General features: G+C 51.9%; 2 protein-coding genes across 24 annotated transcripts in view; both read left to right on the top strand.

Annotated features, from left to right (window-relative positions):
- Positions 1 to 34: 34 nt before the first annotated feature.
- Positions 35 to 13,195, top strand: JPT2 (Jupiter microtubule associated homolog 2). Of its 3 annotated transcripts, NM_001081546.1 has the most exon segments (5): positions 581 to 649; positions 3,256 to 3,395; positions 7,581 to 7,723; positions 9,817 to 9,862; positions 10,681 to 13,195. In NM_001081546.1, coding segments are annotated over 5 exon segments (549 nt in total). In that variant the 5' UTR covers positions 581 to 605; the 3' UTR covers positions 10,857 to 13,195.
- Positions 13,196 to 16,249: 3,054 nt separating this feature from the next.
- Positions 16,250 to 27,576, top strand: part of MAPK8IP3 (mitogen-activated protein kinase 8 interacting protein 3) — a 43,973-nt gene continuing 32,646 nt past the window's right edge. For 20 of the 21 annotated variants that reach the window (XM_010819109.3, XM_010819115.4, XM_010819114.3 and 17 more), the window contains exon 1: positions 16,296 to 16,735. In XM_010819109.3, coding sequence (XP_010817411.1) covers positions 16,418 to 16,735 — 318 coding nt within the window. In that variant the 5' untranslated portion in view covers positions 16,296 to 16,417. Of the gene's footprint in view, positions 16,736 to 27,576 lie in introns of all 21 variants that reach the window. The other variant, NM_001076096.3, reaches the window with a different exon arrangement.

The raw sequence follows: 27,576 nt of genomic DNA on the forward strand, positions 1-27,576 counted from the left end.
ATCATCCGGTGTGATCTCAGAGGAATCGATGGACTGTCTACAGTGTAATTTAGAAACAACACCACTGAATGTATTTTATTTTTGTTTTTTCCAACTAGGAATCAGCTGCACGCTTTATCCCTTGCTTCCCATTTCTTAGTGTTCTTGCCCCCGCGACGTGCAGGACAGAGGAACTGCTGTTCCGTTTCCTTTAGCCATGTATCCACGTGCCATTGACTGACTCGCGAAAACCAGGCTTCTCAGTATAGTCTGGACCGTGCTCACATCGCCTCTCGGTATGGAGGCCGCCTGGTGCTGCGGAGAGTTTTGGCAAGGTGCCCGGATAGAGTCCGACCCCGCCCACCTCAGGGAGCGGGAGGACCATCCCCTTCGGCTTGCTACCCAATGGCGACGTCCGGCCCCGTGAGCGACATCTACTTTTGCCAATCATCTGCGGGTCTCCGCAAGCCTTCGTCTTATGAGGCGGAGCCCGACACCGCGATAGGCTGCCGCTGCTTGACTGACGTCGGCGACTCCCAATTGGGACGAGCAGGCGGGTCTTTGACCGCGCGGGGCCGGGCGGGAAGGACGGCGCGGTGGACTGGTGGCTCGGAGCGGCGGGCGACATGTTCCGGGCACCAGACAGCGAGGGCGGCCGGGCCGGCCCCAGGTGCGGCGCGGGTGTGGGCACGGTCACGTGGGGGGCGTGCGGGCGGCGGTGCTGCCGCGGTGAGCTCACAGAGCCGGGGCCTCCGCGGCCAGTTGAGGGAGGTGGGCGCGGCCGCGGGAGGCCTGAGGTGCGCCTCTCCGCACCCCGGTCTCAGCACGCGCCGCTTCCTGGGCGGGCGCGCCGCAGACTCTGGCAGAGCGGTCTGCAGCGGCGGGGCGGGCGTGGCGGCGCGGCCGGGACCCCGGCGCCCTGTGGCGTGTGTGCGAGCGGACGGCCCTCAGGGCGAAGTCCCTTCATGGGAGCCCGCAGCCCCGGATTCAGGCGGCGCCCTCTTCCCAGAATCCCGCAGTCGGGGAGCCAGGCGACACCCTCGCCTCTAACTCCGGAGCCAGGGGGTGTCCTCCCCGCTAACCCTGAAGCCAGGGTACGCCCTCGCCTCTCACCCCGCAGCCCGAACCCAGGAGTCGCCCTCCCCCAGTTTACTGACCAGGAAACAGGCAGGACAGCGAGTGACAGAGCAGACCGACTGGGCTTAAACGATCAGGAACACACAGAGCGCGGTGGCTAGCTTTCTGGCTTGGGGAGCACTGGGTACTGGGAGTCACGTAGAGTTCCCCGGGCTGGAGGTGTCCTGCCGTCGAGGGAGCCGGCCGCGAGGTTGAGCTGGTTCTTCCGATGCCTGAAAGTTTCCTATACTGTGAGTCCTTTCTGTGGCCCGGCCGGGCAATAAGAGCAGAGGAGTGTGGCGTTTGTGGAGGTAAACAGTACATAGAATGAAAGGATTGTTTCAACTGCTAAAATCCCTGCAAATTTGAGGGAATCAGGTCAGTATTCAGTAGTACTCCTGGCCAAATCGTCAGTCATTAGCCCCTGTAACAGTGACCACTCATCCCTCCTGTCTGGGTCTGTGCTGATACGGGACCGGAAGTTTATACTGGAGTGCTCATATTGAATCAAGTTTCTGGCCCTGAAAACCGCTGTTCGGCACCCGGCACCAGCTGGCCGAGGCCTGCCTTTCTCAGTTGTGTGCACTAAGGACACTCTGTCTTTGTTTACACGGCCTGGCACTGGGTGCCCTGCAAACACTGGTGCAGTTAGCGAGGACGCGCCACAAAGACCACTGCCCCTGGGCTGGCTTCCAAGCTGTGGGAGACAGTGCAGAGCGGCTGCTCTCGACTGATACCTCACTTCTCTGGAGTGTTAGTTTTTTTGAGAAGATGAGGGGAAAGTCCTTCCTTGTAGGATGCTGGAGAAGGAAAAGCCATCTTCTTAATTGGGTGATTAATTGGGAGCCTCTGCTTGGGGTGGGGCTTCCCAGGTGGCACTAGTGGTAAAGAACCTGCCTGCCAATGCAGGAGGTGCAAGAGAAGCAGGTTTGATCCCTGGGTCTGGATAGATTCCCCTAGAGGAGGGCATGGCCACTCGCTCTATTATTCTTGCCCAGAGAATCCTATAGTCAGAGGAGCCTGGTGAATTACAGTCCATGGGGGTGCAGAGTTAGACACGACTGAGCCACTAAGCACACGTGCTTGGGATCCGTTAGCAGCTGCGGATCTTGAGGCCATGTTAAAGGAAGGGAATCAAGTGGTGGCTGTTAAGAGGACTAGGTCAGATTTCTGTCTTAAAGCCCTGCTTTTGTTTTCTTGCTAAGGGATTATCTGGTGTTAAAGGGATTTTAAAAGCGTCATGCTTCAGCCATTGTTAACCTGAGGTCTTTTAAGCTGTAGGGTGTATATTTGTAAAGAACTTAATCCAAGTCTGTATTGCAGCTTGACTCTGAACCACCGGTCCCCAGTAGCTTTTATGGGACATGGGGATAGGCTGTTGAGGGGGCGGGTGGTGGGGGCAGGCCTTGACGAGCATGGGCCCCTCCAGGCAAGCGTCAGTGTTATGGTCCCTGCCTCTGCAGTGGTCTGCTTGCAGTGTGTTGTCACATGCCTTGCACTGCTGCTGCTGCTAAGTCGCTTCAGTCGTGTTCAACTCTGTGCAACCCCGTAGACGTCAGCCCACTAGGCTCCTCTGTCCCTGGGATTCTCCAGGCAAGAATACTGGAGTGGGTTGTCATTTCCTTCTCCAATGCATGAAAGTGAAAAGTGAAAGTGAAGTCGCTCAGTTGTGCCCGACTCTTAGTGACCCCATGGACTGCAGCCTACCAGGCTCCTCTGTCCCTGGGATTCTCCAGGTAAGAGTACTGGAGTGGGGTGTCATTGCCTTCTCTGGCCCAGCACTGCTGCTGCTGCTGCTGCTGCTGCTAAGTCGCTTCAGTGTCCGACTCTGTGCGACCCCAGAGACGGCCCAGCACTACTGTCTGCTAATTAAAATGACAGTGAAACTCCATTGAACTGGCTCCATTTGCTTGTTTAAGGGAAACGTTTAATTTTACTGATGAGAGGTCCCAGCAGTAACTTGAGAGCCTACACACCTCTGGAGGTCTTGGCAGAACCAAGTTGTGCCAGGAAAACCTTTATGGGAACTCATGGGCAGGTGGGAAGGTTTGCTGGCTGGCCATGAGCATGTCGTGCCCCTCCACAGGCGTCTGCCTCAGCCCCTGGACGGTGGTGCCCGGGCCAGCCACCATCGGTCCCTCACAGCCTCTCTGCTTGCAGGGCTGCAAAGCCTCCGGGAGGAGAGCCAGGCGATCGTCCAGAGGAAGCCGCGCCTCCCCGCAGGCCGGACAGGATGGCTTCTAATATTTTTGGACCAACTGAAGAACCTCAGAACATACCCAAGAGGACCAACCCCCCCGGTACGGGCCTGTGACTCTTTAATCCTCTGGCCTCTACCTGCTCTCTTTTATGCTGCTCTTTTGATAAAAAAAAATCTCTCTCTCTTTGTATCAGTCCTTTCAAATGCTTTCTGGTGTGGCACATCCCCTGCCGTCAGTCCTGGAGAGGAAGGGAAGTTTGATCCCGACTTAAGCTCTGTGTCCTCCAGGTCGTTGTGGACTTGCTCCTCACCTGTGAGCAGATAGTGGCCGTGTGCAGGCGCCGAGGCGGGCACACAGGCACGTGCTGGGGCTCTGCTCCCCACTGGGGAGGCTCCCCGCATCAGCTGATGGACTCCTTCAGGTTCTTGAACTTGCCTGCAAGCTGTGTGTTCAGAGTATTCTTAATCAGATTGTGAGCAGGATTGAAACTAAATAAAAAGGACGGCTCAGCCTGGCGTGCAGCCCTGCGGCTTCTCAGTCCTTACGCACCCTTTAGTGGCTCCAGTGGGAGGAATCTCAGAAGAGCCTTTCTCTTGGCTGATGGCTGGTCCAGCCACTGTGTGTGAGTGACCACACAGTGGTAGTTACCTGAGGGGCCTTCCCCATCTGTGTCCACACGGGAAAAGCAAGGTTTGTACCATCCTTAAAGGTCAGAGATGCAACACAGAAGTAAGTGTTTCAGACAAATGATGAAGTCAAACAGAACTGGAGCTGGAACTGCTCCCTTCCCTGTCCTGATGCTGGGTACAAATATCGCTTCACAGACCTGGAGCAACAAAAGCAATGGATGCAAACGCTGGATTTTCGTGTGGTTTTCAGTGGTCAGGTGGGGTGGAGGTTTGCAGTATCTTTGGATTTAGTTACGGCAGAGAAGCAGGTGGTTTTGTTGGGTGTTTTTTTAATTTTTGGTTATGCTGAGTCTTTGTTGCTGCACGTGGCTTCTGGTTGCAGAGCACAGGCTCGAGGGCGCACGGGCCTCAGTAGTTGTGGCTCCCAGGTTCTGGAGCAGCGGCTCTAGCTGTGGGGCATGGGCTTAGTTGTTCTGCGGCATCATCCCAAACCCTCCGGACCAGGGACTGAACCCGTTTCTCCTGCATCGGCAGGTGGATTCTTATCCACTACACCGCTAGGGAAGCCCAAGAAGCAGGTGGTTCTTACTGAGGAACATTCTCATGCACCCAGTTGATGGGTGCAGAGCCCGAGTGCTCAGCCCTGCGCATCCTTTGTACCAACCATGTGCTGTGGCAGGTAGACTCAAACGTGGTCACCTAGGGGTGGGCACGCTGGCTGCCGGGGCGTAGCACCGTGGCGTCTGCAGCTGTCTCTGGGGCTTCGGGTTCTCTAGGAAGTATGCCACATGGGGTAGTTCTGCTTTGCCAGGCTCTTGAAAATCTATGACCCCTTGGCAGCCTGGCCTCCTACCCAACTAGAGAGTTAGAAAACCAAAGTGTAACAACAGCCTGGGGGCACCCTGTGCTGAAATCTCTGCTCCTCGCGGTCCTGTTGTTTTGGGTTTGTTCTCTGTCCTGCCAGGGGCTCTGAGATGAGAGCTGAGCAGTTAACAAATGCTGGAATCCCCTCCGCCTCCCATCACCCAGAAGCGCATTTTAACTGGTGAATGAATTAACATGGAGAAACACTTTTTAAAAAGGAAGGCAGGAAGGAGCGAGGGGAGAAAATCACCCATGATGAAGTCTCACCGGCAGCTGAGAAGGGAACCTGCAGGTGCATCCCGCCCGGCAGACTCACCCCGTGGACTCTGGGGAGGTCCCCTGCCGCCCGCCGACTAATCGCGTGCGGAACAGGGGCCTCACTGCTGGCTGGCCCTGGACATGGACCTGGGCTGCTTGGTACCGTGTGTCACCTACTCTCCTGATTTAGACCTGAAGGTGGGGATGGATGTGGGCAGGCTGTTTGGTGTTTGCAGGGCTTGTGCAGGGTGCTGGCTGTCTCCACAGCCTGGGGAGATACATGATCCCCTCTGCGGGGGAGCTGAGGCTCAAGTCCACCAGCCAGTCTGGGCCTCAGCTCCCTGGCAGCAGAACTCGCCATTGGATACAGGTTTTCCTGACAACCGGCTTACCTCCAAATACTCCAAGTGGGGCCGACTTCCTGAAACGGCATCGCCAGGTCAGTATAAAATGCTGGTGCTTCTTTGCCTGGTCTTCAGACACGTCTTCCAGGGCGTCAGCAGCGCCCACTTCCCACACTCCACCAGCACAGGGTCGTGTCTCCTGAGATTTGGGTCTCTAAAAAGTGTATCTTGGATTCATTTTTCTCTCGTTACGAATGAGTTGAGCATCTTTTCCACCTTGAAAGTGGAATTCATCTTTCAGGTAAAGTGTTGAGTAATAAACGCACAGTGTGATTACTTTTCATAAAGTTCAAAACAGAACCGTGGTGTTTTTCGAGCGTGTACTGACGAAGGTGAAGGGGAGGGAACTTCCAGTCAGACTGACCCACGCTCACCTGTGATCATTGCTGGAATGTTTGCTTTGTTTGTGTCTCAGGAATTTCTCTGCGTCGTGTTTCACAGTTTTTAAAATGTCTTTAAATGAGCAGTGCTTTTAGCCAAAACCTTCAGATTGAGTTGCTTTTATTTTTGTCTCGCATTTTAAAATAAGCAGAACACTCATCTTAGAATTTCCTTAAGCGTGACCAGCAACAGCTCAGTAACAGGCACTCGGGGGTGGCCTTGGACAGCAGCTTTTCTGCACTTTTTGGCCTGGATATTTTTGCTGATGACACCCAGTAACAGCAGCGTGTCTGGGAGCTTCCTCTCCAGGCCCTCCTCCGCCCAGCCCCTGTGTGCTGACTCCAGCCAGGTGCTGTCCTACAGTTGGTAGTGGCTGAGCGGGACCCAGCCCAGGGCCTGTGGGAACCTGGGCGGCTGTGGCTGGGACTGGAAGGCTTGCGATCAGCCTGATGTGACGTGGATGTGTGCCTTTTCCTGCAGTCAGACCCACCTGTTCTCTAAGCTTCTCCCACCCCAGAAAGGGTTCTCGTGCTGGGTTCTGTCCTCAGAGTTCTGCTGCTCGCCGTCCTGTCGGTGTGCGTCATAACAGCCAAGAAGTGACTGGAAATTTTAGCTTCTTGGAGGCAGTCAGCAAAGATCACTGCTGTAAAAATGAGCACATTTAGAATCCTAAGCTCCCACACCACTGCTGCCACCCCAGTTGGGGGGGGCGGAATAATGGAGTACCAGTGCCCTTTATCAGATCCAGCTCTTTAAGGACACCCTTCTGCCTGCAGCATGGAAGCTGTGTGCCGTCCACACTATCTTGCGTTGTTTCACTGAGCAGTGTGTCCAGCATTGTGTGAGCGTTGGACACACACGAGCTGCAGTGAATCTTGACTCCTCTCAGCGCCTTGAGGCGGGAGGGGCCTTTATTACCACCGCTCTGAGGGTGAGGAATGGGCACAGAGGGGCTGGGTAACTCGTGTCTGGTCTCAGCTGCGTGTGGAATGCGCCTTCTTTCTCCTGTGAGATTGTAAATCTTAGCTCGGCACTCGGTGGAAGGGAGGCGCTGGTGTTTGCTGATTGCAGGGGTGACTGGCCGGCGCCATGTGCTAGAGTCTTTCTGTTTAATGTCAGCATCTACGTCCCATGTCTATGCCCCAGCCATCAGCTTATAAGAACTAACATCTGAGATGCATATTTTCAAAGTAGCTCGTCAAATCGTTTCTGTTCGTCAGCAAAGATGTTAAATATCTGTAATTCACTGGCATATCTAATTGTCATTGGAAGTTCCAGCCAGATTGAGGTCAGGAGAATGACTAATAAATGTTTTCCAAATTGCAGGTTTGCCTTGAACAGGGCATGTTAATTCAGTTTTGTCCATCTCACCTCAAAAGTTAGCAGCTGTTTGCCTTTAATGTATGAAAGAACTTTTCTGGGTTCAATGCAGAAGATTCTTGAGCAGAAAAATCTGAAAAGTTCAGGGTTAAGGACACTCTAGAGGAGAAAATGCTGTTTTAGACCACCTGCCCATCTTGCCCCTCACAGCCAGCCCAGTGCAGTTCAGGTCCAGTGATGAAGGCCCAGCTGACCCCGAGAAGGGGCTGGGTGTGATGTGGGTCTTTCAGGATCCCTCGTCAACCCAGTCACCTCACCCTCAGCCTGAACTCAGGACTGGTCACCGTGAGGGGAGGTCTCTGAAGTGACCAGTGTGGCGGGGTTGGATGGGTGTTCCGGGCCGCTCACCACTCTGCTTGTTTCTGCAGGGGGAAAAGGAAGCGGTATATTTGACGAATCAGGGCCTGTGCAGACTCGACCGCGTCTGAACCCACCGGGGGGCAAGACCAGTGACATTTTCGGGTCCCCCGTCGCTGCTGCCTCACCCACGGCGCACCCAAACAAGCCCAAGGTATGGATGCGCTCAGAGGGCAGGCCTAAGGGTGAGAAAGGCAGAGCTGGTGCCAGGCACTTGGCTAAAACTGTTCCGAGCGGGTATGGCGTGCCTTAGGAGGAGACAAGGCGGGTGACGTTGCTTTTCCTGGCTGCGGCCATTAGTCATCGGGGCTGCCCTGAGTCGTCGGGGAGTGTGCTCCAGCCTCGTGATGACGAGCCCTGGGGGTCGCTGGTGGCAGGGGCGGCCGACTGCAGGCAGGCCACCACTCTTCTCTACGAGCCACGAAGAACTGCTGAGGATACTGATAAAACTGAACTTAACACGGGGAGCTTACCTCTCGGCAACATTTCACTGTTGTCATCAGTCAGTAAGTAGAATAGCTACACTGGATTAAAATTCACCAAATACTTAGAATTTATGGGTTCCCGCTACTATTTTTAAAAATCTAGTTTGTCCCCTTTGGAGAATGTCCATCTGGAAAACTGCTGACGGATAGAATCAGGCACTTATTTAGCCAGTGTTTCTCCATGAAATGTACGTACCTCAGGATGACAGCTTCTGAGGGAAAGTTTCCTCATTCTAAAGTATTCCAGCCCGTAAATGACGAGTGAATAACAGAATTCAGAAATGACCATTTTGCAAGCTTGTAATGAAATTGTAGATCCAGGAAGCGATCATCAGTGGCTGCTTATACATCAGAAAACAGGACACCTCCAGAAATGATGGACTTCATGCTAGAAATTCATCACGGGCCACCTTTGAATTCTTGTCAAAACAACCAAACTGAATCCAAGCAAACCTCCTATTAATTGATGACACAGGGATTCAATCAGAGTAACGCCGAATATAGGAAACAATATGGATTCCTTTTCAAAGACTGATGGTTGGAGAATATGTCAAGAACCCCTACAGTTCAACAGCAAAAAGACAGATACACAGCATACCCAGAGATGGGTAAAGGCAAGGGGGAGAGATGAAATGGAAATCTGGGGTCGGCAGATGTGAACTATTCTATATGTGGTGATTAAACAAGGTCCTGCTGTGTAGCACAGGAAGCTATACTCGATAACCTGTGAGGAACCGCAGTGAAAAAGCTTATAAAGAAGAATGTATGTGTGTATAGTTGAATCACTCTGCCATATAGCAGAAATTAACACAGCATTGGAAGTTAACTATACTTGAAAAAAATAAATTTTTAAAAATAAAAATTTCAGAACCAAAAAAGGGAGGGGGCAAAGGATGTGAATAGATGTTTCTCTAAAGAAGACATCCAAACGGTCAGTCAGCACATGATCGGTAGGGAGATGCAAATCAGAATCACAGAGAGAGACCACCTCACACGTACTGGGATGGCTGTTATCAAAAAGACAAAGTAAGGAATGGTGAGGACGTGGAGAAATTGGAACCCTCCTACACTGCTCTGGGGAATGCATAATGGTGGAGCCACTGTGGAAAACAGTTTGGCAGTTTCTGAAGAAGTTAAAACACAGAATTTTACTGTATGAACCAGCAGTTTTAGGTATATAACCTCAGTTGTGAAAACAAAACAAACAGATACTCGGGGAGACCTGTTTTAATGCATTGTTCTCAGTGACCAAAGGGTGGATACAACCCAGCTGTTCCATCACCAGATGACTGGGTGAGCCAGATGTGCTGCGCCGCGCACATGCTGGGGATCGCTCAGCTGCAGAGAGCAGCGGGGTTCTGTCACACGGGTGGGCCGTCAGTGAGAGCGCGTGCTAAGGTTAAACTGGACCCTGCTTGAGACGTTTAAGGAGTCATTAATTTTTGCAGTTCAAAGAGCTGCATCTTGGAACATTTATGGATCAGTGAAATATGGGATTTGCTTTCGAATCAGCCAGTGAGGGGGGTGGGGGCTGGAAGCTGGCAGGACTCTGGCCGAGACCAGAGTGGAGGCGGGCTGTGGAGCAGGGTTACCTGGGGGCTCACAGGACTCTTCCTGAGGCTTTGTTTCCGGTTAAAACTGTCCAAATAGACACTTTTTAAAGATAAAGTAGACCCGGGTCACCCGCACCTTTCTCCTCGTCCACCTGAGCAAGGCCGCAAGTATCCGAGCAGCGGATTGACCTGGGTTTGCCTCGTTGCAGGACCACGTGCTCCTGTGTGAGGGAGAGGACACGCCAGACCTCAGAGGTGAGCTCACTGTCCGTCCCTTGCCCGGGCTCAGCTCTGCGGGCGCTGCTGGTGGACCAGGAGGGGTCCCTGTGCCCCAGACCACCTGCTGATGAAGACGGCAGAGTTGTGACCGTGGGCGGGTTTTGTGTAGGGAGGAGGCAGGGGAAATGGGCTCAGTTACTCAGTGACAGCATTCCTGCTGGCTTTTCTGCACCTCCTGTCCATGCTGGTCAGTCTGGGCCTCAGGCCACAGCGTCCTCTTCTAGAAGCTGATCTTGTATAGTGAAGAGCAGAGGTCCAAAGCCTTTAATGAACTCTGACCAGAGGCTACACTGGCAGCGGGGGGTGGGGGGGTGGGAGGGATGGGGGGCGGGGAATGCAGGGCTGCACGTTGCAGGGCGGCCTCCCCCAGGTCACCCCACGGTGGGCTGCCTGCTCGTGGGGCTGGGTGTCAGGCTCAGTCCCCAAGTGTCTCGACCTGACTGGATGCTAATTTCTGCTTTCAGTTGATGAAGAGGTGGGAACGGGGTCAGTCAGGAAGTCCAGGGAAACCTGCCTGGGCCCTCCACTTAGGACGAGCTCCTCACCCTTCTCACTCGCTCTGAGGTTTTCTTGTCAGACTTGAGGTGGTAGGGAGCAGCACCGAGGCCAGCCAGCAGCGCGGAGACAAACCCTGGGGGTTCCCCCGAGGATGGCTCAGGGCCTTCCGTTCTGACCTGGCCTGACACCATGCCCGTGCCTGCTGCTCCAGGGCGCAGACTTTGGTTCGCGTGTGCAGCTTGCCTACCAGGTGGTGGGCAGCCACTGACAGGCCCTGTGCTGACTCTGTCCTGCAGCCAGTGCCTCACCCAGACAAGAGCCAGGCGAGCCTGGCGGCCCGAAAGAAGCAGCCCGCGTCCAGGAGCCCGCGCCCGCTGTCGACAGCCACGAACCCCGGCTGGGCCCCCGGCCTCGCTCCCACAACAAAGTCCTGAACCCGCCCGGAGGCAAGTCCAGCATCTCCTTCTACTAAGAGGCCTGCTGTGTCCCATAGCCAGACAAGAAACTCCAGAGATAGGATTTCAGATAGTGTAGTTCCTTTAGCCCACAGGAGAGGGTGGGGAGAGGGTCTCGGGTGGACACCTGAAGCTGCCGTCCTGTTCACGGTCGTCTCGAGATGAAGACCCACCTTCTGGACTCCGAGGGAGAAGGCGGGGCCCTGGTGTGAGAGGAGCTCCCAGGTGGGCGGGAGGGGAGTGGAGCCAGACCAGTTGCCCCCAAGAAGTGGGGTCTCACGTCCGTGGTGTGTTGGCTAATTGGGTATCTAGGGATCACTAACACAGTAGCAGAGCTTAAAGCCTTTGAGAGAAAACCAAAACCGCGGGTCCGCCACTACGGGACAGAGGAGCCACTCCGGGAACTTGTTTGGCCCCAATGTTTTTCACCTCCGTTCCAGAGATTTTCTTGAAACGTCTTGATTGCTTTTCCTCAGCAGCTGTCAACAGAAAACCAAAATGCTGTGTTCCGTCATACACTTTATGGAGGGATTTTGCACCCTGCTTCTGCCCTCTCAAACCTCAGCCAGGTCTTACATAGGAATCTCTGCTTTTGTCCACGAGAGACTGGTTTAGACTCTTTACAGGCAGTCTTGCTTGTGAGTTATTCCTTTTTTCCTCATCAGCCTTAAGTCTGGGCCTTTACTCCTCACCAGTGATGTGGACTGCTCCCTTCACCAGTGACACTTCCTGTCGGCAAGACCACTACCTTCTACAGGACTTTAAAACTACCCAGACGTGTCCAGGCACTGGCATTCTTGTTCCTGTGTCCTCTATGTTCCTGCTGACAGTGGGAAGAATAGATGCCTGAGAACCCTGGGTTCTTAGGTTTGGCTTCTTTGGTAATAGCTCAAGACCTATTCTCAAGTGCCAGCTTTACTTCAGTAACTGTTGACTCTGATCTGTTTCTGACACCTTTCTAGAAAAAAGTCTGTCGCTCAGGTACACCAAAGAGGAAGGAGAGTTTTCTTAGCCCACCCTTTTAAAGCTTTGCAGAACCTCTGGGCCATATTCAGTTTCCAGACAAGACTTAGAGACCTTAGGCCAGGAGATTAAATAGTTGGGCAGTAAATTCTCAACTGGCTCATTCCATGGTATTTGCCAGCAGAGATGCCAGACTGGCAAGAGTTGTGATGCTGTAATCTGTCAGATGGAAGTTTCTCCCATTGAGCCTCTAAAGGGCTACAGTGTCAGTACCTGTACTGCAGTCACGAGAGACCAACAGTTTGGGTGGGGGGACTACTGGTACGAGTGCCTACTAAGTTCATACAGGTGCTGGAAACGTCTTCATTACTACAGTGTGGCCACGCTCGTAGTGGCCTGAACACTCCAGTGCCTGTGGGAGCTCCCTGCCCGGCTCCACACCCTCCACCAGTGCTGGGGGTCCGCATGGTGCTTGCCAACCAAAGACCCGCTCCTGTCCACCTGCTTACTTTGGAGCTGAGAAACTCTCATTCCATGTGATTCTCTCAAGCACCTCCTGTCTCCCTCTAGCCTTCAAGTGGTCGTTTATAAAAAAGTTGTCTGGAATTCAGAGCATTTTTTTCCCCATTAAAAACTGACGTAACTGGTGATTAGCTTTTAAGCTCAAACTCACTGACTTACACAAGTTACAATGAGATGTTCCAAAAGTAGATGTGAACTATTTATAACTCTTTTGTTGTGTTCTTTAACATACAAGAAAACAATTTGTGAACTCCATATTGGATGGCCAAGAAGACCCTGACATGCTGCTGGCCCTTGGGGCTTCAGTCTTACCGTCAGCCGCACGAGGGGAAGAGCTTTCTAAATCCGTCCCCTCGCAGGGACTTTGGGGCAGAGCTGGGAACCAAGGTGGGCGGGCTGGGGGAAGAGATCACCACCAGGGCAGAGCCCAACGCAGCAGGACCACGTCGCCTTACTCTTGTCCCCAGCTTCCCTCTTCCTTTCCCTCCTTGGGGCTGTGGGCCTGGGTTGAGGGAGCTGGGATGGTCTGGTCAGGGGAGAAGCCGCAGAAAACTTTGCTCCTTTGAACCTGATGGGGGAGGCCATTTGTATTTAGAAAATGCTCTGTACATTGGGGATTGCCTGTGTTTGGGAGGTTCATTAACTCTCTGCATCCTTTTCTCAGCCTCCAAGCTACATTGAGAAATTACTGGTCTGTGTTTTTCTTAAGCCTTAAAACTTTTTTTACATGCATTTGGTGCCAACTTTTTTGTAAAGCTGTCATTGGAAACAACAAACCTGTGCTCATATCACAATGTAACCTTGAGAGGAGCCTGTTTTTTTACAAGGCAGGAGTGGGTGTAGCTGTTGAATTAAACTTAGCAATCATGTACTCATGCTTGTTGGTCATGTGCATAGTGTGTGTGTGTCCACTTGAGGGTGGGCGGGTGGGCAGACGGTCCTGTGTGCTCACGTGTTCCCTCTGCATCCATTCTCCAGAGCTTGAACTCTGCTCCTTTCCTCACAGCTCTTCATTGGTTGAAGGGGTTTGCCTTTTTATTTATTTATTTTTAAGCCAGAAGATGCCCAAATTAATCTTCTGAAAGTTTATGGATTCAAGGTTTTTTCATTTGAAAACCAAAAACTTAGCTTATAAAACAATGGATGGGAATGTGGCAGTGTTCTTTTAGTTTCTGTAAATTGAAGGTAACGATTCTTTTTTCTCTTAACACCACTCATTTTCCTGCAGAACTTGCCTCTGAGTTGACTTTGAAACTGCCCTGAAGCCTGGCCATGAATAGATGAAAGTGGAGTCGCTCAGTCATGTCCGACTCTTTGTGACCCTATGGACTGTAGCCTATCAGGCTCCTCTGTCCATGGGATTTTCCAGGCAAGAGTACTGGAGTGGGCTGCCATTTCCTTCTCCAGGGGATCTTCCTGACCCAGGCATCAAACCCGGGTCTCCAGCACTGTAGACAGATGCTTTACCAATTTGAGCCACCAGGGAATTCCATGAATAAAGTGCTGAGCTATTAGAATCTGCCTGTAGATTTGCGTCCTATAGAAAAAGCATAGATTGTTTTTCCTTTCTATATATTAGCCATTTTCATATGTCCTGCAAGCGCATTTGATATCCTTATGTGTATTAAGTGGACTGGGGGGAATGGAGCTACTTAGCCTGCCTGGAAAGCCCCCTAGAAGAAGCTTCACCCCGTTCTGCCAACTACCAGGGCCAACCAACTACCAGGACAGCACTTAAGAGAGAAACCCGACATAGGTGACCTGGCACTGTCTTCACTTGTTCATCTGAAAATGTTTCTGAGAGTGCTGCGTGTGCTCCCGGGACTGGGTGGGGCAGTGGCACCTACTTGTAGCAGCTGCTCCAGCCGCGGCCAAGCACTGAGGCCTCAGCCTCAGTGAGTTGTCGCAGCCTGTTTGTCTCCAGAGGCCAGGCAGTGGCTGAGTCAGAGGACCAGGGTGGCTCCCCTACGTTATGGGGCAGAAATGAAAACACCTAAGGGCTCCCTCTTCAGTTCCGTGCCTTGTCTAGAAACACACTGGCTCTTTTGACAGTGAAACTTGTTCTAACACCTTTGTGAGTCGAACCCTGCAAGGACGTCTGTCTCATCCCAGGTTATCCTGTTAATTTTTTCTGAACTTTTGTTATGTTCTTAATCCTTAGCATTCTTGGAGCTCGGGAATGAAGTTTCGTGTTATATGTGTGACTACAAAGTACAGGCATTTGGGATGAATACTTAGAAATTAAAGTAGAACTTTTGAAACCTGTGTGTCTGGACATCTTACATTTTAGGGTCTTAAAATGAGAAAAAAAAGCTGAATAGCCAATTGTCTTTACAAATCTGAAAGGAAGCAAGTTCTAATTCAGTTAGCTTGAGCTCTGAGTGTGCTAGTATTCAGTAAGCATCAAAAATTATCCAGCATATCATTTTGTTAAAACTTTATTTTCTCTAACCAATTTCAAGTAATCTGCCCAAACATGTGAAAACTAATAAAGTTGATGCCAAATCATTTGGCCTCTCACTGCTGTGGTGGCTGCTGTACTCTATTAGATATTGCAGTAACTCAAAAGGGCCTACATTTCCCGGAGAGGACTAGGGTAGAAATCTAAAACATTCCCCAAAACATTCACAACCTTCCTCTGTAACTTGTTCACCAGAAGAAACATTTCATCTGTCCTGGCTTATCATTTTGAGAAAATAAAACTAACATGTCTATATTTATTGCATGCTTAACTATTTGCTAGAGATGATACTAAACTCCTTTCATGGTCTTCCTAATGTTCCCAGTAGGTTGGTAATTGTTTTAGGCTCAGTTTTCCAGTTGGCCAGGATCAAACCCCAGGCAGGCTGAATGTGAGACTGAAAGCTCCAGCCTTTACTGAGTGGGGCGGGTGAGCATCCATACAGCAAGGGGAAGAATGTGAACAGTATTTAGGGCATGACCCAGAGGAACTTTCATGGGTGCAATCAGGTTAGTGGACTTCACTTTGAAGCACTGCATCAGGAAGGACAGGGATAAAAAGCATTTCTGTTGGCACTCAGCTGCCACTCATGGGTTTTTGATCAGGATTCACACCGTCTGTGTGGTCCCCAAAGCTGAAAGTGGATGTCTTGGGTTCACGGTCTCATGTCAGTGGAACAAAATGGAAATCAAGTGGCTAAAAGTGGAAGAAATAAGGGCCTATAAAAACTGGTAGAATTAGTCTAACAGGACAAATGGAAACTTAACCGTTGAGGGACTTCCTGCCATCACTGCAGGGGGCACAAGTGCCATCCCTGGTCGGGGGAACTAAGAAGATCGCATGTGTCCCGCACCTCCCCCAAATCGCTGAAATTAAAAACCTGGTGTAGGAGTTAGGTTACACAGCTCAAGTGAAACTGGGAAATAAGTTACCCAGTATCAGGACACAGAAGTGAACTAAATGAGATTTCGTTACTGGATTTAGGATGAGCCGTCAACTTGCGGAGGGAACACGGGAGGGCGCGGGCACTGGGGAGGGAGTTGGGAAAGCCTACTCAGGAGCACGCACTGCGCTGCAGTGAAGGTCCACAGCTACCAGGCCGGCACCGCGGGCACCTCAGGGGAGGGAGGGGCGCGCGAGGATACCGCCCATTTCTTTGTAGGCAAGGGTGGACACACGGACGCTCGCTAAGTTCCTAAATCGTACAGGGTCATTTATATATACTCTTCGGAGAGACGCCGTCACTTTATAAAAGTCCACTCCGGCGGCACGGGCGATAGCGCCTCGGACACGCGTGACAGGAAGCGGTCCCTGCCCCGCTCGACTGAGCTTCCGGCCCGGGGACGGGTTTCCTCCTACGTCACGGCCCCTGCGACCCCTAGCGGCTCAGCGCCGCGGGGCTCCAGCGGGCTCCGCCCCCTCAGTCTGGCGGGCGGGACTTCCGGGCGGCGGGACTTCCGGCAGCTGAGTGACGGGCGCAGCATCAGCATCAGCATCAGCGGCGGCGGCTGAGCCCTGAGGCGACAGCGGCTGCGGCGGCGACGACGGGCCGCGGCCTCCGGACCACGAGCAGCCGGGGCGGGCGGGCGCGCCGGCGGACAGCGGGCCGCGCTGGCGGCTGCGGTGGCCACGATGATGGAGATCCAGATGGACGAGGGCGGCGGCGTGGTCGTCTACCAGGACGACTACTGCTCGGGCTCGGTGATGTCGGAGCGGGTGTCGGGCCTGGCGGGCTCCATCTACCGCGAGTTCGAGCGCCTCATCCACTGCTACGACGAGGAGGTGGTCAAGGAGCTGATGCCTCTCGTGGTGAACGTTCTCGAGAACCTCGACTCGGTGCTCAGCGAGAACCAGGAGCACGAGGTGGAGCTGGAGCTGCTGCGCGAGGACAACGAGCAGCTGCTCACCCAGTACGAGCGGGAGAAGTCGCTGCGCAAGCAGGCCGAGGAGGTGCGTGGGCCGGCCGCGCCGGGGCCCCGCCCGGGGACCCCCGCCCCGCCCCGCCCGGGGACCCGCCCTCAGCCCCGGCCCTGCGCGGGCCCTAGCTCCCGCCCCGCCCAGCCCACTAGTGCCCCCGAGCCCCGAGCCCGACCCGGGTGAGCCCTACCTGGGGGTGAGCCCAACCCCTGGATGAGCCCGACCCCGGGATGAGCCCGACGGGGGAGTGAGCCTGACCCGGGGGTGAGCCCTCGTTCCCCTTTCCTCTTGGCAGGCTGCTCCAGCTGGGAGCCCCAGCCCCGAATCACCTGGCTTCCCTGGGGGACCTTGCAACCTAAACCTTCCCGGGCCTCCTTTATATCCCCCTCACATTGCAGACGCCAGTTCGTTTTGCTTTTGTGTGTTTTGCGCAAACATGTTCTAGACCGCAGTTACTACTTCTGGTTTGCTGCAATTCTAAACCCTTCCAGGAATGGGATTTATGGTCTTAGGGTTCTGCGGCCAGAAGAGGTGTTGTCGGATCTTTTCTGTGCCTTTCTGACCCAGTGTTTTGAGGGTCGGTGACTTGGGTGAATTTGGTGACTGACGTAAACACATAACCAAAGCCATGGTTAGATTGCTCTTCTTGCATCAGATGAAAGACTCCAGGTTTCTGGAGGTGAGTGCTCTGTTCTGTGGTTTCCTCCTTTGGGAAGATGGTCAGCTTATGTGGGAAAGGCTGAGAAATTTCACTGTGGCTTTTGAGAAGATAAAAGTAGAATTTTGAAGTATTCAGTCGTCTTCTCGGATACCTCCATAGCCTGGAGCTCACTTATTTGTGAACCCATTAGAAGAGTCATGCATTGCAGGGAACATCTCTTACCTTCGTTCATTCACTGTGAAATCTTTAGCCCCATTGGCAGAGCCAGGTGGATTCGGGGGCCCGGGTCCTCCTTCCTGCTTTGCGCCTGTGACCTTGTCCATGTTGCCTGCCCCTCTTCCGGATTTTGATTTTCCATCAGTCATATGAGTTGGCTGCCCTGGGTGATCTCTAAGCCCTGAGGTTCTGATGTTCCAGGCACTAGGTGATGCTCTTTGACTTATGAATAGGAAGTTTCTTATTAAATGAGTTAAATTTCTTTTTAATTAATTTGGGCTAACTTTTTTTATTTTAGTATTGAAATGGAAGATTGCTTCAATATCTTGGTGTTTTCTTAAGGCAGGACAGCTTATGTCCTTTTCGTTTGGTTTAAAGCATGTTTATAAAATTCCACCATGCCTTGTGTTGTCCCTACTTACGGTGGCTTATTTTGTTCCGGGGTTTTCCATCCATCTGTCAAAAGGAGGTTGCCTATTGATAAGGGTGCCAGGCTCCACCAAAACTGGTTTAGGACTCTCGACTTAAGGGGGTGCAAGAGCTTGTGGAATTCTAGAGTTCAGAGTGGCCCTAGGCATTTACTGGGAAACGAACTGGCCCCGACTGGGGGTGGGCCAAGGTCACATGGCTAGAAGAACCAGGCCAGGACCCAGTCTGCCCTCACCCCTGACTTCCTTCCATGTCATGCTGCTGTGGGAGGGCAGAGAGCTGCACCCCCAGGCTGGAGCGCAGGGGCTCCCCTCGCCAACCAGGGCCAGTGGCTGCCTCGTGCTGGGCAGCACCGCCCACTCCTCTAACTGCTCTCAGCCGCCATTTGATGCCTCACTGAGATTCTGAGTAGGTTTGTTTTCTTTCGTCCTGTATCTGTGTGGTCAATGTAGTGGACGAGAAGAAACTCAAAGGAGAAAGACGGACAACCTTCAGGTTGAGAATCCTAACGTTCTAGCCTAAGAATTAGCTCTGTGTGGATGAGGCCTCTGCTCTGCTGTGCTCAGTTCAAGTGTAGCCATGACGAGAGTGCTTCTGGCCTTCCCGCTGCCGCCTGGTGCTCGCGCGGCCTGGGGAGAGTGTCCTGGAGGCCGAGCCCCACCCCCGCCCCACCATTAAGAGCTGCTGAGCAGAGCCACAGAGCGTATGAGCGCTTGGCTGGTGGGCAAGCAGGCTGTGACCTGATGCTTATAATGTGCCCTTGGAGAGACCTCATGTGAGGTTACAACCAAGAAAAGGGCCAGGGACTTCCCTGGTGGTCCAGTGATTGGGACTTGGCTTTCCAGTGCAGGGGGCACGGGTTTGATCCCTGGTTGGGGGGCTAAAATCCCACATGCCTAGGTGCTAAGAAACGGGGACGTAGAGCAGACAATATTGTAACAAATTCAAAAGATCATCCACTTCAAAAAATCTTTAAACGAAAGGCGGGGGGCAAACTCTGTGACCATTTTTGCACTTGAGCTCATTTACTAAATCCAGCAGACAGAAAAGACATGGTGGCCTGGCTTCTTTTTGCAGGCGGGGCCTGAGAGCAGAGATGAGGGCCTGAGACCCGGGAGCTGGCCCAGCCCCGGCTGCAGGCGTGTGTGTGATGCAGAGTGGCTCCTGCTCTGGGGTCACCCTGCTCAGGAAGGCTTAGTCAGAGCTGGGTAACCTGAGCCGCTGCAGCCTTCCAAGCACTCGGAATCTGCAGAGTTAGAGGGAGCCTGGAGCAGGGCAGATAGCCCTGACCCGCACTTCTTGACCGTAAAAGCCGCAGTGAGAGGTGGCGAGTATGTTCTTGTCCCCAGGAGGCTCATCCATGGGAGTGACGGTAGCTAGAGACATTGGAGCCTGGGAGGGGGCCAAACAGAGTCTGCAGGTGCTGGGGTGCCAGCCTCGCCTCTGAGAGCCACACGCCTTGCAGTCCATCTCCCCCTTTCTGGCTGCCCTGGCCACATGGCAGCCCCTGTAAAGCCAGTTGGTTGCCAGAGGTGGCACATTGCTTTCATCTCAAGTGCCAAGTCCCATGATTAGCTGTTGTTTGCCTGGAGAATTGTGGCAAGGCCGATCTAGCCGAGTCAGGGAAGAGCACCTTGATGGGGTTGCCTCCGCTGGCCAGCCTGGGGCGCCTCGATCTCTGACCCTGAGCGTTTTGTCCTTGTCATCAGGGCCAGCGAGTCCCTCTCAGATCTGCAGGGCTAAATGGATGCTGCTGGCTTCTGAAACCTCTACAGAGACTTTAAAAATGCTGAAGCTGCGTCCTATACAACGTGTTTAAAACCCACTGAGTTCTTTCTCAATGGGAAAGAAGGTTGGAAACGGGCATTTGATCAAGACGGCCGGGAGCGAATGGGCGGTCCAGGCCGCACTGCCCACGGCAGCCCCAGGGAGGTTCGGGCCGAGGCCGTGTTGGCTCTGATCCTGGGCAGCGCAGGGCTCAAGCGCCGGCTCATAGGAGGGCAAGTGTCCGAGAGACAAGGTGTGGGTTTCTTAGCCTTCCTCTGCCTGAAAATCTCCTTGGCCCTAAAGAAACTACTACTGACGCGTCCCCTCCTCCTTGTCAGCGACTCCAGTGCGGTGAGATGGGGCTGTGGGTGTTTGCTCAGCGTTTATAAGCTAGACAGTTTATTTCTATCCAAAACTGTGTCGAATCGCCTTGTGCAAAAGTAAGGCTTTCCACTGAGAGTTATTTGTACAGCATGAGGCTGGAGGGGGCAGAAGCCATCATCCTACTCTACAGTGAGAGGCTCACTTGGCATTTTCCGTAAGTGAATTAATATACCGAATCAGGAGGTCTTCTTCCTACGTGCCACGTTACAGACAGTAGACTCACCCCTGCTTGGACAGGTGTGCAGTTTCTTCTTCTGCCATGTTGTCGTAAAGCAGGTTTTTTTTTTTTTTTTTTTTCAGTTCTTAGCTTTTCTTAGAGGAAGCTATTAAGATTTGGTGCCTGGATCTGCCTTGCATGGTCGCCTCTAAATACTGGTCCATTAGAGCTCTACAGTCACACCAGACTCTCCCTAAACATGGAAACAAGCAGGCCCCGCAGGGCAAGAGTCTCTGCTTCCTGCTCAACCAGGGGCAGTGCCCTTCTGGTCCTTCCTGCTCCAAGGTCGGGTCCCACAGAGATGCCAACTGCCTGTGCGTGTGCTCCTGAGGCAGGAGTGTGGCTCTCCTCTGCCCCTGCCCCGTGCTGAGCTCTCTGGTTCCTGGAGGGCAAAGCCGCTGTCTCTGGTTTTCAGCCATCCATCCATCGTCTGTCTGACACAGCTCTGCGTGAGGACAGAAATTTCTATTGTGTTGTATCCACACAGGACCACACACTTCACGTGTGGCTCAGGCTCCTGAGGATAAGTTTCTATTATTTTTATGTAATTTAAATTAATTTAAGTGTAAATAGCCACACGTGGCTGAACCGGGGAACTGGGCAGTGCAGCCGTGGATGGTGTGGCTCAGTCCTGTAAGGGCAGGCAGGAAATGATTCTGTGACTTGTTTCATAGCCTCCGGTAAGAAAAGAAGGGACTTAAAAGGGGGAGTGTTTTTCCTTCAGTGAACATGTTCTACAAAGAGAGGAGACCCCAAAGTGTAGCAGGTTTTGAAACAGGAGAACAGAAGAAAATATTAAGGAGGAAAAAAAAAGGGAATTCTAGCTATTTAGGAAACAGCAGAGAGGTGATGAAATTCTCGAGAGGCTGAGGAGAGGTCTGGAGGGAATTCCCAGCACCTCGAAAGCAGCTGTGCGCACGGCTCCCGGTTAGACCATGGAGCCCGGCCTTCTGTTCTGTTCTTTGTGAGGTCAGAGCACTAAACTGTAATGTTTGAAGTGTGCAGTTTGGTGACTTTTGACACGTCTACACCTGAGAAACCATGCTTACAGTCAAGATGACGCTGACCTTCACTGTTCCCAGAGTTTCCTGCGCCCCTGCCCCCAGGGTCTCTCCCCGCTCCCCCCTCCCCAGGTGACCGGGGCTGCTCTCTGTCGCTGTAGCTTGATGTGCACTTTCTAGAATTTTGTTCAAACGGAATCCCGCAGTATGTGTTCTTGTCTGGACAGGCTTCTCTCATGGGCGAAACAACGTGAGGTTCACCCGGGTTGTGGTCCTCCTTTAATCCATCCTGTCCTTGCCGAGTGCAGCCTGCTATGGGGTGTCAGTAAGTCCCCTCTGGAAGACGGGCAGGAGAACTGGGCGGTTAGAATGCGCTAGTAGCTGGCGGGGTGTCCCAGGAAAGCATCCCTGTCACTGGGACAGGGAAGGCTCACTCCCCATGGAAGGAAACATTCGCCAACACCCAGAGCCATGGAGTCATAAGTCAGTGACCTTGTCCGAGCCCCTCATGGTCGAGAGATTTAGGAAGCACCAGGTTCGGCAGAACGCAGCTCCAGTGGTAGTTCATTAGACAGGGTCAGGGTGCTTGGATTCTGATCTTCAGCAGCGGTGGGCTCCCGGCCCTGCCTCTGCTCCAGCGCCGTGGGGGCCCTGCTTCTGCTCAGCTGCAGCTGGGGCTCCTGCCCCCTGCCCCCGCGTGGCCCCTTACAGCCCCCTCCCCCAGCAAACTGGACCCAGATCCAGGCGGGTCCCCCTGTGTGAGGCCTCGGGCTTGCAGTGTGTGCTTCCGGACACAAGACCCCGTCCTTCGGTCTCTCCTGTTGGGCTGAGTGAGAGGGAGGTAAAAGCCGAGCAGGTTAGGAAATTGAAGTTTGTGTAAACTGCTCAGAACGCTTCAGAGAACGCAACCTACTGGATAGGAACTTCCCCCAGGGAAGTTTCTCCCAGGTCCAGACACTTAGTTTTAATCTTATCTTCCTTTTCGTTTCCTTCCTCTGGTACCAACCATGTCATATATAGTAAAGAAATGTAATATGGATTTCAACATGCAAAGTATATATTAGTATTTAACATAAAATACTTAAATAAATATTAATGTATTAAAGTGTGTAGATTTTACACACACACATCTTTCCTGTCTGTCTTACCAGCTCTTGAAAATCGGTGTGAATTAAACCAGTGCCGTTTGTTGGGGTTTCTCTCAGGCAGATGCTGATCCAGTGGTCCCTTTAACCTCAATGAAGAATCTTTGCTTTTTTCTGAAATGAATCCAACCTAGTGCTTGGGTTCCTTTCCACTGTCCTGATAGCAGGGTGCATGCGTGCTAAGTCATTTCAGTCGTGTCCAACTCTGTGCGACCCTATGGGCTGTAGCCCGCCAAACTCCTCTGTCCATAACTCCTCTGTCCATGGGATTATCCTGGCAAGAATACTGGAATGGGTTGCCATGCCCTCTGCCAGGGATCCGACCCAGGGATCAAATCTGTGTCTCTCATGTCTCCCGCATTAGCAGGCAGGTTCTTTTCCACCGGCGCCGCCTGAGAGGCCCAGCCTGATCACAGACACTTGTCTGAAGCTTGAATGCGGACGTGCCCTCCCTCCCTCTCCCACCTGCCCACACTGCACTGTAGACTAAACGGTAGCAGTCGAGGGATATGGGAAGAAAGCTGGGAAAAACCTCCGAGGTGTGAGGTCTCACAAGTTCATCACGTCGGTGAGCGCCCGGTAAACACTCGATTGTGACAGAAGTCACCGACAGCAGCTGGGCACTAACCGTCGTCTGGAGAGGGGTCTCCCTGGGCACAGAGCCTGCACTGCTCTGCCTGCCTCAGATCAGACACCCCAGAAGAGGCTTTTTCTTTTGGAAATGCACTCTGCACCTCACCCTCAGGAAGGAATTATGTGCAAAAGAACAAAATCTTTGATTCCTGTTGAGTATATTTCAGTTCAACCAGAATTGAATTATCTCCTGTGTGTGACCCTGGCCTAAAGGACATATATAAGAGGGAAGGATTGGAGTTAACGTCTTAATTTACTTTGCCTTTAAGTAAAATAACCTCGGTTGTGAATGTTACCAGAATTCTAATGACTGTGCTACCAGGAGTGATTGCCTAGTGACCTCTCTCACTTGGACTTGGGGTTGCTGGCTTCTGTTGCCTTAATTTTGTATTTGACACAAGCAGTCAGTTTACTCCTTAAGTTGGATTTTATGTATAGACTGGGAAGAATGCTCTCGATCAATGGGACACTGAGAAAAGCCGCCTTGATTCCTGGATTTTACAAGAGCCCACATCTCAGGTTACTTCAGTGTGTACCTTGAAATTCACCAAAAAGTAAATTCCAAAAGCTAAAGCTGAATTTAATTTCAAAACAGAGCCTTTTTTTTTAGTGGGAGGGAGGGGAAAGTATATCTTAGAAACAAAACCTGCAGAGGGGACCGTGTGGTAAACTGGTATTTAGACGTGGGAATCAGGGGTTTCCCAGCTCAGCATTCCGGTTAAGTCACCCTGATGCCTTTTCCTCAACTGTCAGTTGTTCGTCATTGCTCTTCAGGAGCAAAAGATTTATTGTGAGATGACTTTGAACCTCTGTGTGTTCTAGGCGCTAAGTGACACTTGGAATAGCCTTGGTTGAACAGATGACATTTCCAAAGAACCTCAGATCTGTGGTGCGTGTAATTGACACATCATTGGTGTGTGTCTTTTTCACTTGGCTGTGGCCAAGCCTTCTGGGGGTGTCCCAAGGACATACCACGTGCGAACCATGTCTCAGACAAGAGATTCATTCTGTTTCACCATCCAGCACCAGGCCGACCCACTCAACCCAAATGCTGTCAATTAAAACTTTTATTCCTCTCATTCCCATTTGTATTGGATACATTGGCCATATTCAATAACAATGGAAAAATGTTTAGCTTTCTTATGGAAGACTTCTTTATAGAACTAACTTACCCTGTGCCCCACTCCTGAAAACTCTTGACTCTCTTAAATCTTAAGCAAATGATCTAGGACTTCCCAGATGGTCCAGTGGCTAAGACTCCGAGCTCTCAATGCAGGGGGCCTGGGTTCGATTCCTGCCTAGGGAACTAGACTCCGAATGCTGCAACTAAAGATCCTGTGTGCTGCAACTAAGACCCAGTTCTGCCAAATAAATAAATGTTTTTTAAAAATAAAGTAAATGATCTGTAAATACAAATACTTTCTGCTTCCTTGAAAACATCTACTGGATCTTTGTGACCTTAACCCAGTTAAAAGAGTTCCCTCCTGACCCCTCGCCCCGCCTCCCCCAGCTGCTACCTCCTTGCCTCACTTCACCCCCTAGCCTCCAAGCCCCCGCTTCATTCCACCAATCGCTTCTCGTTTGTCTTACTTCATCCCAAGTCTAGCCCTAAGGATTGCTTACACAAAGCAAAGATTCAATAGCTGCTCCAAGAGACTTCCCTGGTGGTCCAATGGCTAAGACCCCCGCTCCCAGTGCAGGGGCCCAGGCTCGATCCCCCGTCAGGGAACCAGATGCCACAACCAAAGATCCTGAATGCCGCAATGAAGATCAAAGAGCCCGTGTGCCACACCCAGCACAGCCAAATAAATAAAAATCAGTGTTTTAAAAATCAGTAAACTAAATAAAGAAAATGGTCTCTAAATAAAGTATGTTCTGCTTCCTTGAGAACACCTATTGCACTTTTTGTGACTTTGACCCAGTTAGTAGAGTTCCCTCCTAACCCCTCTCCCCGCCTCCCCCAGCTCATTTTGGAGAACTGTGATTTTCAACCATTTTTCCGCACTCACTTCACCACCAGCCTTGAAGCCCCTACTTTATCCCATCAGCTGCGCCTCACATGTCCAGGGGATTCTTACTTCATCCCAAGTCTCACCCCGAGCGGTTCCTCATTCAAAGCGAAGACCCAGTACCTGTTTAGTCTTGGCCGGGCACTAGTCCTTCACATTATTTATCCCTCATAATATTTGATGAAGGTGACGTTGAATCTTCCGTTTCAGTTAAAGAGCTAGCTTGGCTCTTCATTAACTAAAATTACTGTAGTGATGTTGTAAGAGTCTTTTCAGGAGAAGAAAGAGGACATCTTTCAAGCTTAGAGCAGCGTGTTGTGTGTGTGATGCTTCCGTGGGCGCAGAGCCCCTGAGGTGCCCTTAGTCAGCTCTAGGCTGACCCCCGAGGCAGCAGGCAAGGAATGGCTCCTCCACAAGCGCCAGGTGCGGTGGTTGCCGCCCCGCCAAGGGCCTTCAGCGTCCCAGCACTGGTCCAGCCCGGCAGAGAGGCCGAGGGCTGGCCCTCTAGTTGGCGGAGGTCCCTCGTGAGTTTCTTGGGGCTTCTCATTCATCTGGGGAGATGCTGCCACCCGATGGTGATCATGAAGCGATGAGCTGATTCATGGCGTGACCAGGCCTCTGGGGACTGTCACCAGCATTGGATTTTTTTTTTCCTCAAGTATTTTGTTTTAAATCAAGAGTTATTCAGTTAAACACTTGCTGAGCTTCCCTGCTAGCTGGTAAACAACGCAGGAGACCCCGGTTCTATTCCTGGGTCAGGGAGAGCCCCTGGAGAAGGGATAGGCCACCCACTCCAGTATTCTTGGGCTTCCCTGGTGGCTCAGCTGGTAAAGAATCCGCCCACAATGCCGGAGACCTGGGTTCAATCCCTGGGTTGGGAAGATCCCCTGGAGAAGGGAAAGGCTACCCACCTCAGTATTCTGGCCTGGGTCACAGAGTCGATGTGACTGAGCAACTTTCACTCACTCATCAACTTTTCAGGCAAGAATACTAGAGCAGGTGGCCATTTCTTCCTCCGGAGGATCTTCCTGACCCAGGAATGGAACCTGTGTCTCTGGTGTGGCCTGCACTGGCAGTGCCGCCCGTGGGCCGAGGAGTCTGGCAGGCTGCAGTGCATGGGGTCGCGAGAGTCAGGCGCGACTCAGCGACTAACCCACCGCCAGCACCACCTGGGCAGCCGCTCTCTTGGACTTAGTGACCACCTATCAGGACGGATTTAGAAGCATCTCACTGACCCCCTTAATCTTTCTCTTACGTTGCCTTTTGCTTCAAAATCGTTTTAGCTGACTGTCAACTATGAGATGCAGGTAACAAGATGAGATACAGGTGGGAATCGTAGGGAACTGGTTGGCACCGCAGAGTGCTCTTCTTTGTGTAAAACCTTGGTGTTCCAGCTTGGACGTGGGCCCTGGCTTGGTTTACAGGGAGGGAGAATTTCGCTCTTCCCGCCTCCCGCCTTCCTTCTGCCCCATCGCACCTCTTTTCACTGGCTCAGGATGAGATTTCCCTTCCTCCCAAGTCCAACCTTGAGCATTTTGTCATGAAAAACAATCCTGAGGACCGAAGAACAGATGCTTCCTGGCAGGCAAAATGCTGATTCAAAAAAATGCGTGCTTAGTCACTTCAGTTGTGTCCGACTCGAAAAATAAACAAGTAAATGCAAGGACTTCCCTGGTGGTCCGGTGGCTAAAACTCTGCTCCCAGTGCAGGGTCCCAGGTTCCACCCCTGGTCAGGGAATTAGATCCCACATGCTGCAATTAAGATCGAAGATCCCTCGATTATTCAAATGAGATGCAGCACAACCAAATCAATAAGTATATAAATAAATAAATAAATAAGTGATTGAGGAGGACTTTCCATTTAATCAAGAAGGATCTGCAAGTGGGAATAAATAAAGTTCTGATAAGGAAGACTGAAGAAGTGGACTGTATATCAGCCATTAAAAGACCCTGTAACACTACAAGTTTAAGGAAACCTTTGGTTACTGGATCAGATATAGACTGAAATAGTCTTAGAATCTAGCAGATGACAAAGGTTAGGGTTAGAAGAAAGAGTAAATTATTAAGTAAAAGGTGCAGAAGTAAGTCAACTTCTATATTGCACACAAAGTACATCCTGGGAAAAATACTTGTAGCATACAAGACAAATTCTTGAATGGATCTAATAAGTCCTTACAAATTGTTAAGAAAAGTAAGAACCTGTAGCAGAAAATTGGACAAAGGACATAATGAGCTGTGGACAGGGAGCCTGGCGGGCTACAGTCCATGGGGTGGCAAGAGTCAGACACGACTAAGCGACTAAACCACCAGCAGAGCAACCTAAAAGTCCAACAAGAGGCAATGCTAGTTGAGTAGACTCTGCCCTGCACACACAAGCCCTCAGGGAACATGCATACAGCTGTCAGAAGTGGG

Source organism: Bos taurus, chromosome 25 (genome assembly GCF_002263795.3).
Source record: "Bos taurus isolate L1 Dominette 01449 registration number 42190680 breed Hereford chromosome 25, ARS-UCD2.0, whole genome shotgun sequence".
In the NCBI taxonomy this organism is placed as follows: Eukaryota; Metazoa; Chordata; class Mammalia; order Artiodactyla; family Bovidae; genus Bos; species Bos taurus.